At 44.6% G+C, this 15631-nt stretch overlaps 1 protein-coding gene across 2 annotated transcripts in view; it reads left to right on the forward strand.

Moving 5' to 3' along the window:
- The window catches only part of NAA25 (N-alpha-acetyltransferase 25, NatB auxiliary subunit), a 561072-nt gene that overhangs the window by 259731 nt on the left and 285710 nt on the right, over positions 1–15631 (forward strand). For both annotated transcript variants that reach the window (XM_069214819.1, XM_069214820.1), the window contains exon 14: positions 9906–10086. In XM_069214819.1, coding sequence (XP_069070920.1) covers positions 9906–10086 — 181 coding nt within the window. The remainder of the gene's footprint in view (positions 1–9905; positions 10087–15631) is intronic.

A 15631-nucleotide genomic window follows, 5' to 3' on the forward strand; every position in this document is an offset into this window, starting at 1 on the left:
ACAGAAGCATTCCTACTGTCCATCAAAGAAGGGCTGGTTTAGGTTCTCATGGACCACACCACCTACATGTGGTACTGCAACAATTTGAATGCGGTGGGTTTCTGCAACTTGTGCCAAGATGATTCTAGCCTCTGGAGGTAGCTGAAGCACTGGGGCATTTCCCTGGTCCTGAATCACCTGGAAGGATCTTTTAACACCATGGTGGACAAACTTGGAAAATGGTGCCTAGTGGGTCATGAATGGCAATTTCAACCCAAGGTGGCACAAGGCATCTTCCTAGCAAAGGAAAGAATCCTGGTTTTATCTTTCTGCCACCGTTAATAACAGTTTGTGCGCTTGAGCCTCCAAGATGACTTTCTATCTGAGATACATTTCAGATAAAATAGAGCATGTCAGTCCAGTATTCTTCTCTGCCACAGCTTCTTCTGCACTGGGTTCTGAAGATATCATGAACAACCAGGATGAAGTCATCCTAGTGGCTCTGGATTGGGCACTGAGAGTGTGGTACCAAGACGATCTGGGCATGAACATCAGTCCTCTAATCATGCTACCGCTTCTGGAGGACCTTCAGTCTCAGTAGCAGGGCAGGGCCCTGCAGTTGATTCTGCACAATCTACACCTGCATGCGTGGAGATTGAGACGCCACAGTTGACTGCATTCAATCTTCCACTCGAAGTTGTGGATGTCATCCTTGCCACCCCATTTCCTTTGACATAGTCTATCTACTCCAGAAGCTGGGGCAAGTTTGAAGCCTGGCGTGGCACCTGCAGTAGTGTTCATTACACTCCAGGCTGTTGGATATTTTATTGTTTATCTTATTTCTAGCAAAGCAAGGGCTTGCATTGGGCCTTCTGGCCTTTTTGTGTTTACAGACCAACTGTCTTTGTTCAAGTAATCCATTATGATGCGGTTTCTAAATGGTTTGACTCATTTGTTTCCTTTAGAACCCTTTGTGATGCCGCAGTATGATCTAAATTTGCCCTTCACTTTCCTGTTCATGCCATTCAAACCAATACACTGCTGACCTCTAAGGCTTCTGACGGAACACTGTTTTTGGTCATGGTTACTTTGGCTTACTGCTTAATTGAATTCCTTGCTTTCTCTCTGTAGTTGTCATAAAGCATTTTCGTTACCAATACAGTAGGTTCGAAGACCCGGTAGCCTTTCTCTGTAAAGGTGTCTGCTTTTCCCATTGGGTAATCCATCACTCTCCCCATCACGTTCCTTGCTTAGCCTCACCCTTCAAAATTAGAGAGGAGACTCCATCGACTGGAACCCAAAAGAACCTTAACGCTTATGGTCTCTGTTGCAACAGAGACCATCAGGTGAATGCTCATTGTAGTGTTCTCAGGGTCAAAGAAGGGTAAGGTGGTGTAGAAATGTACATTGTCAATGTGGATAGTCCTCTGCAATAAGATCTGCTACACATTGCCAAGAAACAGTCCCCGGGAAGGGCTGAGGACCCATTCAACCATGGCCAAGGCTGCCACCACTGCGCTGACACGCTGGATGCCTATTGTCAACATCTGTCAGGCTGTGACATAGGTGTGCACACATTCATGAAGGACTACTGCTTTGACAACCAGGTCCACCGGGATGGGAATTTCACCAATTAGGTCTTGCAGGACTTGGTCAGTGCCATTCCATAGGCCACCACCTTAGTAGATACTGCTTTTGTATCTATTCTGATGGTGAGGAATCTCCTGTTAGAAGTATCCATCCGAATACAAGTTATTTACCTTTGGTAACGCTCTTTCTTGTGAATACTCTAATCACATATTCCTCACTGCCCACCTACCTCCTCATGTGGAATGGTCTCTTTTTCCATCTAAAAAGGTCCCACTTTAGTGATGTGCAAACTGGTACCTCTGAGTACTGTTGGACTCTGTCTGAAGGCATGGACAGAGTTAAGAAAGAAACTGGCATTGAAACGCACAAGTGGATCTTATTTGCAACTTCATCCTATCTTTTGAGATTGAAGTTGATGCGGAGCCACCTAGTGCCACCTAGTAACTTTCAAGAGCTATGCTGTTAAAATCTTCTGGGTCCATTCTGGCACCTGGAGATATTTTAAAGGTGAGGAATCTGTGGTTAGATAGACTATCCACCAGCATTTTGAAGGTGAGTAACATATGAGTTCTATATGAGGACATAATACACTTGAAACAAAGATTTGATATTTCATTGATTTTCTTTTCTTGAGTATATGTAACACTTTGAATTCTTCCAATAAAATTAGTTGACATCTATGAATTTGTGTATGTGAAGTTGTACTGTTACCTTTTTATGACTTTTAAGAAAGGTAACAAAACTGAGCTCTGCTTAACATTTACCATGCCTGTTTTTCCCTTAGTAGAATTAATTTAGGTTTCCTCTTGGTTTGCTTTTATATTTGTTCTTGTGTGACTGAGTTAGGATTATTCTGCCTATGATTTTGTTTATTAATGGATACTCTGCCACTTTCTAGTGAACAGAACCAGAAAATGTCCCTCAAAACTGTGCCTAGTAGGTACCACATATGCAAAGCACATGGTCACACGCTCTACTTCTGTAGGTGGGCTTGTCTCTGCTGTACTTTGTTTCACCTGTTTAATGTGAAATGATCCGGACTAACCCATACTGTTGTGATTCCATAGCTTGAGTTCCCCAAAGTTCTCTCTGCCTTGTCCTTTTTGCAGTTTTCTTTTTCTTTCTCTTTTTTTGCGGTCTCACTACAAATAGATTTGCCTTTCACAGACAGCATTGTACCGTTATGTTAAAGACATTTCTAGAGTACACATATACCCAGGGGTGTCTTGGCACTAGCTCTGCTAGACAGAAAGAGAGGAACCTCCTTGATTGTTAAACAGCCATGTTTTCAAGGTTTTCTGAAGGATATCAAGTTTGACGTCTTTAATATGGAATGATAAAGCATTCTGTGCTTTTATCTATATAGGTAACAAAACTTCTTCCACCCCATGAAGATCGTTTGAACCTGGGATCTATGGCATTTTTGGTCACTGAGGAAAGTAATATCCTGCCTGCGGTGTACCATTTAAAGTTATTTTTCAGAGAGTCCTGATCCATGTCACGGAAGGCTTTATAAGCGGTGCAGAGGGCCTTGAAGGTGTTGCTTTGTCTAACTGGGAGCCAATTAAGTTTCCTTATGGCCTTTGAGGCAGATTGAAATTTTGGAATCCTCCGCATGCAAGCATGCCACTGGGTTTTGTAGGGTTTGCAGTTTGTTCATTAAATGCTGCTGCATATTTAGGTACAGCCCATTGCAGTAGCCTATTTTTGAGAGCACAGGAGAAGTGACTACCGTTTTCTGTATGTCTTGCAAGATGAAAGGGGGGATTTTTTTTTTTTTTTGTAATCCTTGAAGTAAAGGAGGAGGAAATGACAAAATAAAGTGATCAACAAATATAAGCATGTTGTCAACTGACACTCCAAGATTCCAGCCTTTCCTGAACCGGGTTGGAAGTGAACCCAATTCTTAAGGCCACCAAAACGAGACCCAGAATGAAACACGACTGCCAAATAACAGTATCTCTATCTTCCCAGAGTTCAGTTTCATAATCAGCGCTATGGCACTGCCTCCTGTTTCTGAGCAGATGGCCTTCATGTATATTTCAACTTTAATATCCATTTCAGTTTCTGGTGCCTGAGTAGATGACTTTCTTCCCTATTCTTGTGTTTGTTCTGCTTCTGGAACATAAGGTTTCTCACTGTTTTTTTGATTTGTTGAGTCTCTATATTTCGACTGCTGACTTTGAGAAACTTTCTTTTTTTTTTTTGCATGTAGATCAGGTATTTCAGGTTTATCTCAGTGGGGGTACATGTCCAGCTATTCCTCTCCCGCTCTTGCTCACTTTATACCCTTCCTCTCTCTTACATGCTTCATATTGATTACTCCACCCCTGCCACTTCCAGTATTGAGTACTGCTGCCACTCATTGTCTGTCTCATCTCTCCCCTTGCCTTTCTGAGATATTTGTTGTTCTGCAGCTGTAATTGTTGGCTTTGCCAATGCTTGTAGGATTCCTTTGCAAGCACCGGCAAAGCCAATATCAGTGAGTGGGCATTTTGTAACATTGTTGGTGGTATGTGTACCTGTAGATAGACATGCTGTGCATATTCTTGCCATCTAGTGTTGGGCTCAGACATGTACAAATTGTTTTTGTTTGAAGAAGTCTACAAGCCATGAGGTATATTGAATCATTCCATATTTGTCACTGGGCATGGGCATAGACTCCATGGTCATATTGTTTTAGCTGTCTGGGTTGGACGTGCCTTGCTGGGGCTCTAAGTCAACACAGTGCGGTGTTCTAGTCAGGGCCTCCTGAGTTCTGTGCTCCTGGCAGGACTTGAAAATCCTTCAGTCCTTCTCAGTTTCTTCACACTGTAGTGTTTACTGCTTTGGTTTCGTGTTCATGGTGTTCGCCCCCTGATGGGCCTACTTCATAGAGTCTACCGCTCAACAGTGTTAACTGCGTGATTGAAAAATCACTTTTCGGTACTCTCCACCATGCCGTTCTAAGTACTCGTGGACAGAACAGCATATCTGCAGATCAGCAATCTTGTTCTGCCCCCGGACCACAATGAGGTCTCCACTTGTCTTGCGTATCGTTTGAAAAGATCATTTGAGACTGTAGACTCACATGGTGTGCCATGGAACAACAGCACAACAACAGTATCCCCAGTATCTTTTAGGTCGAAGGAGAGGAAAATGTTGAAGCCTTGCAGGCACCAGTCTGCAAGACTTCAGAAATCCATATCTGACTGTGGCTCAGTGTCAGAAGAAGCCCACAGTGAGTACCACACTAAACTAAGGCACACATCGCTCCTCAGGGGGGATGGACTTTGAGCCACATTTGGGTTTACAGCTTTCGGGGCCACCACTGCCTTCCAGCTATGGCTGGCACTGGCCTAAGGCTTCCATGCTGACGGACACAAAGCCAACTGCACAAATTCTGTCCTGCCTCGACGCCAACAGCACCCTCCGCACCCTCTAGTGGGTCGACACTAGTACCAGAGGACTATTCGGAGCTGAGACACACATGGACGTCGAAAGTGACCTCGAAGCTGAAACAAAGCGCCCAGTCCATGGCACACTCCGATAGCCAGTAGCTCCTCATTTTACAGTGCCTTCAGGAGGAACTGGACTCTCTGCAACAAAGGTTGTTTATTCACCCTTGCACAGGCAACATTATTGCCAAGTCTCCACCACAATTAACACAGACTCTCCCTCGCAAGAGGCAGATCACATTTGAAGAGCAATTGGTGTAGGCGCCTCCTCCATCTCCTAAGCAGAAAAAGATATGAATGGGGGCACCAGTCCACTGCCCCCTCTTTTTCTTCCTTATTGCTCCCCTCATACTCGTCGCCTACTTCCTCTTTCCCCACCACTGCCACCTCCACTACCTCCTCCTCCTCCACTTGTACCACCACCACCACCACCGCTTTCTTCGCCACAGGGGTCTTCCCATTTATCATATGGGGAGGGAAGTCTTCCACTCTAAGGTTCCTATGAGGTCCATTATGACCAAGGTTCCCAGGATGGCCCCTGGGATGGTTTTGAAGTGATCCACCGGGCCCAACGACCCTGACACATACCTGGCCAATCCCTCCTGATCTGACAACACCACCTCTTACCATGAAGTTATTCAGAGAGCAGCCACCTTCCACAAGTTGGATTTACACTTCATAAAAGAAGAGGACTTCTTGGTGGAAATGCTGTACTACACGCAGCGGGCCACACATTTCCTGCCAATGCTTAAGGGCATGCATTAGCCAACACAGGATGTGTTTAAGGACCCAGTGAAGACCAGAGTTGTCGCCCAAGGGTTGCCAAAAAAGTATAAACCCCCGCCATTTCACCCTCTCTATATTAGAGGGCAACTCCTTCTGGACAACTGGAATCTCCCCAGGGCACCGGGGATACCCTTGGTAAAGAAAGTGAAAAAAGTTAACGTGGTGGGAAAAAGAGTTGTCGCCCAGTCAACGACTCATTGGCGTATGCGTATTGCTAATTCTGTAGGTAAGTTAGCATGGTATGACCATGTTCATTAGTATCAAATGGAGGAACGTATACAACATCTTCCTGATCAGTACAAGCAGCAGGCTCAGGAGTTTGTGTTAGATGGGCAGACTATCTCCAGCACCTCTATTAGATGCGCTTTGAGGTGGATCACACTGCGACAAGGGCAACAAACACCTGTATCCTCATACACAGACGTGCTTGGCTTCCTGTATCTGGCTTGAAGTTGATCAGGTGCTGCAGAAAATAATAGACAATGAGACAGCCAAAGCGATGGGTGTTCTCCAGTCACCATCCCATTGTTCCAGTTTTTGCTGTACAGTTTTGTGGCAGTGCCAAAGCCACCTCCCCAGAGGCAGCAACCTCAAGCATCCGGAGGATATGCCAGGGGTTTATACAGGGGAAACAATTCCAAAGGCAGGGGTAGAGGAGGTGAAGCAGCTAAGGCTTCTTGCATCACCATAGCTCCACATTCCTGGTTACACATGCCTTTGCTCCAAGAGTGCATAACAGCACAGTGCTCCCAAATTAAGGGTCTCTGGGGAAAATCTTGTGTTGGTAACAGCCAGCACCGTTCGTCTCTGCAGTGGTGGAACATCAACAATTTGTTGCTGGGCCAACCTTTCCTAAACTCCATTCCACAAGTGACCATCACCATGGACGTCTCCCTCATGGGCTGGGTAGCACATCTACAGGACATCGCTGTTCAGGGTTTGTGGACTCACCTCCAGCAGACCCTCTGCATAAAATATCTGGAGTTGCTGGCAGCCGAGTTGGCACTCAAAGCATAGTTCTGCCACATTCACCACAAAGCAGTCCCGATCAAGACAGACAGCAAGACTGCCATGTACTACATTCAGAAACAGGAGGGGACGCACTCATCCCCACTGTCAAGGTTGGCACAAGACACTTGGTGGTGGGCAATTCTGCACAAGGTCCACCTCCTGAAGTAGTACCTTCTGGAAGAGGACAGCAACTTTTCATATCTGCTCAGCAGGATGCAGCAACAAGTCCACAAGCGGGAACTCCTCCCATAAGTCCTCCTCTCCCACTTTCAACTTTGTGAGTTTTCCAACATAGATATCTTCACAGCTGCCAAAACCCCAAATGCCCAAGCTTTGCTTCCAGGTTTCCACACTCAGTCCATGGAAAATTCAAAGTTGTGGTAGACCTCCCTTACCTAAATATTGGTGCCTACCACATGGGTCAGACAACCTTGGTTCACAACCCTCCTCCTCGAACTCCCCATAGTTGCTCACAAGAAGCTCCCCAACAGGCTGGTCGTTCTCACACAACACCAGGGTACCCTGAGATATCCCAACCCCAGACAGCTCAATCTAGCGATCTGGCTCCTGAGGCTGTAGAATTTGGTTATCTAAATTTATCCCCTTGAGTGCATGGTCCTCTTCAGGGAAGCCAGACACCACACTACTAGGGCCTGGTATGCTGCAAAGTGAAAAAGGTTTGTTCGCTACTGTACCTAAACACATTGACCCTTTGAAACCAACAGTGCAAGAGATTGTCTGCTACATGTTGCACCAGCAATGCTAGGGACCGACTTGCACATCCATTTGCCTACATTTAGCTGCAGTGGCAGCATACTTGCAAAACAAGGAGTACTGCTCTCTGTTCACAAACCCTGTTATTAAAGGTTTCATGGAAGGCCTCAAGAGGGTTATCCCTTCCAGAACACCCCCGAACCCACCCTGGAATCTCAATATAGTCCACACAGGAATTGTGGGTGGCCCCTTTTGAGCTCTTTATTTTTGCCCTTTACATGTTTTATCCTGGAAGGTGGCCTTCTTTGTTTCTGTCACTTCCCTTAGAGGGGTAAGCAAGATTCAGGTGCTCACGTCCGAGGAATCTTTTCTTAAGGTACATTATAATCCTAAAAGTAACCCATAATTTCTGCCCGAGGTGATCTCTTCTGTCCACCGTAGCCAGCATTAGAAGTACCAATCTTCTTCCCACATCCAAACCTGATAGCAGAAAGGACACTTTATACACTAGGCGTAAAGAGGGCCCTCATGTTAAACATTGATAGGACAAAAACATTTTGTAAAAGCAGTAGCTATTTTAAGCTTTTATAAAACCACTCAAAGGCACCGCCATTTTCAAAAGCAGGAATAGCTTGCTTCTTACTCAATTGTATTCAAACCTGCTTTGCCAAAGCCAAAATGCAGATCCCTGCTCCACCAAGAGTGCATTCTACACTTAAAAAAGCAGCTTAGATCTTTCAGTATCCGAGATCTCACTCACATTCACCAAACACTATTGTGTGGATGTCCTAGACAAACGGCAAGCCCAAGTGGGTCAGGCTGCCCTACATGCTCTTTACCAACACTCTACAACATCTTCTGGCTAAGCACTTTCGTATAGGGTGAACTGCTTTACATTCTCTGCACAGCATTTGTATCTACAGCTACACATGCCATGAACAGAAAATGTTAACCTGTAAGCATCTGTGAGCTATAGATTCACATGTGCTATCCTCCACCCAGGAAACCCTCGATTGTTGCAGGTAACGTTCCCTTTTTTCATGCTCTTTTTTTTTATTGCATTGGCATCTTTACACATGCTCATGCTCTGTTGCCATCCTAACCCGCTGTTTGGGAAAACAATCTACCCATTGAGTTGATATCCCTGTGCATTGCCAACTGAGGGAGGAGTCACTATACCTCGTGACTCAAAAGACTAATACGAACAAAAACAAGTAGTAAACATCCGAGCCCAACCCTGGATGGCAGGAGCTTGCACAGCTTTTGAATGTTCACCACTAAAAGCCATAAACCAATGCTAACAAGGTAACATTTTTCTTTCTGTACTTCCCTTGTGGCTTGCACATTGTGCTGGGTCACACTCTGACATCTGCCTCCATCTATTAACATATGGTACAGAGTCCCTTCCCAAGAGCCTAGGGCAAAGGTACGAGCACTAGTCCACTTCAGTGAGTCTCCTGTCCACCTCCAAGGAGCCAGTTCAAGAAAGTCGGACGGGCTGTCATTCTAGAGTGCTGGACAGGTTGTCCAAACCTCAGGGGCAGCAGTTCAAATCCAAGAGCAGTAGCATAGATGGATCAAACGGAGAAAACACAACCGACTTGCCTGTGGCTTCGCTGTTTGGCTAATTGTGTCACCACACTGAGGTTTCCCACTTTCATGTTAGTCTACCAGCCTCTATACCCAGGCTGATGCAGCTTCTAAACAGCATGTGCTGTTGCCAAACCTCCTCAGCACCATTGTACCCCTGTGCTGATGTTAAGATAAGGTAGGTTATGATGGAGGAAATGTGCACAGTGCTGAATGGCTGCTCTGGGAAAAACACCCTCCGCTGCCTGAAGGACACTGCATTCCCAGGCTTGGTAATAAACTGTGGGAAATCTGGAAAGGTCTCAGAGTGCTCTCTCCTGTTATGAGGCTATTGTATCCGCTTGTCAGACCATGCTCTCTGCGTCCTTCCTTTGTTTAAATTGTTGCTTTGATTAGATGGTCAACCAGCAAGAGTAAAGAGGTAACATGGCATGATAGGTTTTAACACGGGTGTGAGAAACTGTGGTTGACTTCATTTACCACTAGTGGTCAGGAAAGATTCTTGGATTAGCAGTAACTGTCATCAGAAAAGTATCTTTATTTTTTTCTTTTTTATCCTTATAAATAGTTCTCTTTTTTTCCTCAGTGTGGGGATATGTTGCTACTGAAACTGAGTTGGTGTAGTCTTTGTTCTAAATAACAGCGCCTGAAAAGTTAATTTGTTTTTCAGAGAGGTTGCCAAGTTAGCAGTAAAAACATTATCCAGATATTTTACTGTATCCTGTCCTGCTTTGTTTGGGTGTGTGTTGTTTTCAGTTACAGGTGTTTGTATGTGACTCTGGATTTTTCATGTTTTAGCTGACGAAAGGGCTGTATGGTATGCTCTGACTTTACTAGAAGAAGGGTTAGCTAATAGCCCCTCAAATTCACAATTCAAGTTGCTGCTTATACGAATCTACTGCAAGCTGGGTGCCTTTGAGCCAGTTGTGGACCTTTATTCCAGTCTTGATGCAAAACACGTACAACATGACACAATAGGGTAAGTGACACACACATTCAATTTTATAATTGCAACTGTTGTCAGTCATGTTTAGTTGACATGTCAGCGTAACATTTCTGCATCTTGTAAGTCTTCTACTGGATGGTTAGTGGAATGAATACTTTATACTCATTTTTATTATCCAGTAAAGGTATTGCTGTTTAAACCATGTTATCCTTATTTACACCTCTTTCTGTCTTTCTTGTTTAATTTTATGTACTTTATGTGGGTTATGTCCCTGTGCGTCAGTAATTATAAAAAGAAAAATGTTAATCCATCTTGTGCACTAATGGACACCTTCAGCCCATACACCATCAACCTGCTCGGGTTCAAGACAGGTTATTCTGTTTCTGGCCTCTGTCACATTTGGCTCATACTCCACTTGTTTCAATTTTGCATTTGTACTTTGTTCTAAGAAGGAGTACTGTTGATTCCCTCTTCTCCATCTAACTATATCCTATTGCCTATACCCTTTTCTCTCTTCATGTTACTAGAATGACTGGTCTTTAATTGTCTCACACTGTAACCATTCTGTGTTAACTCGATTCATCTACTCCATTCACAATTCCTCATCCTCCACTCGCTGGAAACTGCATTTTCAGATCTATCCAACTTCATCACTGCTGCATATCATAACCACCCACTTTACATCCTCATTCTCCTAGACCAGTCTACTGTTTTTAACACTGTTAATCATACTACACTGTAATTTCAGTCACTAGTGATCAGAGAACTAGCTCGTAAGTAGCTCATTGATCCCTCGATCTATACTCTTTCTCATTTACCTTAGACTCCAAATCTTTAGCACTGACCCCTCTGAGTGGCTGTGTGCCACAAGGCTGTGTCGTTTTTCTGCACATCACCTAACTTGTGACATTAACTCTTCATTTTTTTTCTCAGACACCATTTCAATCTCGCATACCTTTTAGTCATTTCCTATGTTTGCCTCCAACCTTCAGTTATCTATCTTGGCTTGCCTCACTGCCATTAGTCACTGTATGTCTACTGTAACTCATGGTTTGTGGCATTTGCTGCTGTTAATCACATACTTACACAACGTGCAATCTAGTTTTGAGAGTGGGTGTTGCAAGATGTGGTTTTTTTTTTTTTTGAAGAAGAAGAGGTTTTGGTGTCAATGCGACTCCTGATGCCTTTCCCAAAACCTACAGTGTAGAGGACATAGACGCCACCTTTTTTTTTTTTTTCTTCAAGTGTTTTGGGACTGTCATGGTGCAGAAGCCAAGACACTGGACGTGTAGTTCTCACACACAAGATCTGTGTGCTACTTCTTCAGCAGGAGATTTAAATTCTGCATCAACTGCGCTAATTCCTGTGATCAGTAGCTAATGTGTAACTTCTTTCTCCAGAGGGACCAAAGCAAGTCTGTTTTTTTCAGTTTGTAATTTTTTCAGTGAAAGAAGGCAATCTGGGACCAAAGGCACCAATGGTGGGCACTTTATTAGATGCAAAACTGAGGCTCTCTGGATCCACCATATGGACAGGGCACTGATTAAGTCTAAGGTAGTTGATCATACAGCAAACGGTGTGGTGCCTTCAGTACTCCGTGGACCTCTGAGAAGTGGAGTGCAGAGGATGTTGTCTAATGACTCCAACTTTGGACACCAATCCTCTCAAAGGCCTTTGGCAAAACTCATATCCAGTACAAAGGCCATAGGTCTTGAAGTTCCTCATCCTTCCAATGGCAGTTTTGGCACTGAAGACACCAGACACAGTCCTCAATGCTGATAAACTAACTCTCCACATTGGGAGACTGCCCAGCACGTATCAGAACAGATGTAGACTCCGAAGACACCGGCCTAGAGTGCAGCTCACTCCCATCCTACTTAACATAGGTGGTGGATGGGGGCTTGGTGGATCAACTGGGTGTAGAGCAGAATTACATTGACCCTGTCTCTGACTACATCCTTGCACAACATTCATAATCCAATCAGGCCTAGACCAAAGAACAGACTTCATTTCGAAGATGCAATTTTGTAATAACTCAAGGCTTTCACCAACCCAAAAAAAACCTAAAGGCCCACACTGCCATCAAGAGACACCCTAAGTCTTCATAATTCCCATCTCCTTCTAGCAATACAGATTCAGACCAGGACCTCATTGACCAAAAATCAAACCTAAGTCTTATCCTGTAAAACCCTCCCCACCCGGAGACAAACTGGATTCCATTCAGTTATCTGATGGGTGGCAGACTGTCAAAGGCAACCTCCACATAGAGGAACATGAAGTTGATTTCCTTATTGAGGCCGTCTTAAGAACTGAGTGTTGAATTCTTGCCCTTGCTTGATAAAGTGCAGCAGCTGCTGCCTGGATTTTCACACCACTTCTCCAACTATCCCATCACACTGACACAACATTGGCTAGGACCACCAATGGCTGGTTGGAAGAGGAAGTGCAAGCTCAGCTCCAAAAGGAAGCAAATATTCCTGTTCCTTCACAATACTGAGGAAACTGAGTCTATACCCTGTATTTTCTCAGTGGAAAAAAGGGCTGTATTTGGGGCCAACATTTACCCTACACCCTTTGAATGGATACATCACGTTAGAGCACTGCAAAATGACTCCAGTTCTCCTGCTTTGTGTTGGCAGCTACTTGACGATTTGAAGGAAACCTAAATGCTCATTCCCATTCACAGAGCTGCCAGTATCTTACTAGTTCAAACTCCTACCATTAGGGGTAACAGCCCCTCAGATATTTCTCAAATGCCTTGCAATGGTAGCAGCACTTCTTCTGCACAGCCAAATTCATGTATTTCTATTTACTAGTTGATAGAGTAGTAGCTGAGTGTAATGCACGCAGCACGCCATCTTACTTCTCCACACATTAGGGTTCACTGTTGGGGCCAAAAAACTCATCATTGCCCCCAACAGATACAACTGTTTTTGGTGCCAATACTCACTACTGTAGGAGGAATGACCTACCCAAACAATCTAGCAGAGGTACCTCCTTCTCCACACAATGACTCGCCATCGGTCCCCTCCCAATCATACAACACCTGTTAGGGACAGACTAGGGAACTTCCTTCACCTCTGATCAGTGGGTCCTCACAGTGGTAAGAAAAGGCAACACCTCAGAATTACACTCCACATTAGAAGTACTTCTTGTGAAGGTACCATTGAACTGCGCCTTCTGTATACTGGATGACCCTCTAGGGCATCATACCGCTGATATGCCAATAGAATGATGGTGCTGGATCTAAAGGATGCTTACACTAATATACTCTCTTTTTGCAGGCCCTACTTTGGTACCTTCGCTTTGCAGGAAGTGAACAAAACTGGCAGTTCAAAGTTCTGCCCTCTGGGGCCTTTACAGCTCCAACTGTGTTTACAAAGTTCATATCCTTGATGGCCACCCATTTGCACAAATGCCATACACGTCTTCCCTTACTTAGGCTAACTGATAGAGGATCAGCAGACAACATTTCCCAGCACTCACCCTAATAGCAGCGTCCCTTCTCTACAGTTCAGGGTTTACTATCAATGTCAACAGCTCCCACCTTTAACCACAACAAATCCAGACTTGCTATGCTCCATCATTAACGCTGTTATGAACTGAGCATACCCAAACTAGTGAAGGGTGGTGGCATTGAAACAGCTGATACTTTTTTTTGTGTGTCAGCACATCCCCTTACAATAAGGATGCTAAAGACTCTTGATGCTGATGGTCCCATGTATTGCTATTGTGCTGCACGCAGGACTCCGCATTAAGACCCCCCAAACCCCAGCCCACCTACTCCCTGAAAGAGCACCCTGCACAATAATGATCTCCAGCGGAAGGGGTTAATGAAAAGATCTGATGTTGGTAGAGGCTAGAGTTATAATAAAGCAATAACCTATTGCTCAGCAGGCCTTTAATCAACCCTTTCCATTAAGTGCCCATTACAGCTAACAGCTCATTTTTGGGGTGGGGCACATAGTGCCCAAGGCCTAATGACTCCTTGTGGTCCATCTAGCCTGCAAAGCCTTCTCAAGCTCAACCAGGGGAAGAAAGTCTTCATAAGGTTGAACAATATAACCTCTATGTACTTCATTTGGGATCAGGGGTTGGAATGGGGGAGGAGGTAGTTGCTCTCCTCAGCTGTCTGCACTGGCTCAGGAGGTCTAGCAGTCGGTCATCGGCACCAAGATTCAACTGTTAGCATTGCACTTACTGGGGTGGACACCATTTTTGCAGATCTCCTCAGTAGGATGCATCAACCGGTCCATGAGTGGGAACTCCTTCCACAAGTTTTCCAAATGTACTTAATCCATTGAACACCCCAACTATTGACCATTTTGCATCTCCAAAAACGCAAAATGCCCAAACTTCTCCAGGTACCTTCACCCACAGCTCCTGGGCAACGCTATATGGATGAGGTGGTCAGGGATATTTGCCTAAACTTATCCCCCTAGCCCTCTCGTCCCATACTTGGTGAAGAAGATGCACCAGCTGTCCATGACATTCATTATTTTACAAATCCCTGGGTGTGAACATGAAAGGAAAGATCTGGGTAATTATAGTAGTTTTTTCTGCTTCCCACAAAATAAAATGTCACTATTAAAGTGAACTATGGAAAAGATTCAGCACCCTAAAATAGGAACACAGAATAAAGCAGTGATAATGCCTGTATAAAAATAAATGCATATTTACCAGTTACACACTGCAGTGTTCCTGCCTTATTCCTCCATTGAGTGGTTGGGTCCAGAATTGCCTTTATTCTGCCTTTTTTTGTGGGCGTAGTCTAGAACCATTTGGTGGTGGTGTCTGTCTTCTGTGTGACATTAGACAGCGTCCAAATGTTTCTCTGCGCAGCAGCTATATTCAGATAATTTTTTTCAGGTTTGGAGTTTGTTTTTAGTCTGTCTATTCCCTTCCCACCTGATTGCATTGTTTCCCATTTCTGGGGAGGTAGGTGGGTTCGCATGGGAATCCAGAAACCCCTTCAGGCTACAAAACTACTCCTACTGGTAAGTAACCATTTCGTTTAGCAACATGAATCCTTTTCTGGATTCACATGTTGTGCATTAGATTATGTAGCGGTATCCCCTTCTTTGGTTTGGCTCAGTTGAAATGAGGAAGAACTTGCTAACAAGTGCTGCAGTATTTTATGTCCCATTTGTGCTTCCTTGTTCATTTGTACATCCACACAGTAATGTTTCACAAATAAGTGAGGAGAGGCCCGTGTTGCTGCTGCGCAGATTGTGTCTATGGTCACATTTGCTAGGAAAGCTAGAGTTGTGCCCTTCTTTCCCGTTGAGTGGACTTTAGGGTGTGATGGGAGTGCCTTCCCTGCGGCTGAGTAAAATGTGTTGGTTCCACAGTCCATTGTGTGATTGTTCCCTTTGTTACTGGTGACCATTTGGTTAATCTTGAGTAGAAGACAAATAATTGTTTTTTCTTGCAAAACTGTTTAGTTTCTTGCAAACAGTATATTAAAGCTCTCCTTTCATCCAGGGTGTATAGGGCGCTTTCCATTTGTGGTTGCTGAGGAGCTCCGGTGGCCCTTCGGGGTTTTCGATTCCCCGGCGGGGCCTGGTCGGCCCGACCT

The sequence above is a fragment of the Pleurodeles waltl genome, chromosome 11 (assembly GCF_031143425.1).
Source record: "Pleurodeles waltl isolate 20211129_DDA chromosome 11, aPleWal1.hap1.20221129, whole genome shotgun sequence".
NCBI classification, from domain to species: domain Eukaryota; kingdom Metazoa; phylum Chordata; class Amphibia; order Caudata; family Salamandridae; genus Pleurodeles; species Pleurodeles waltl.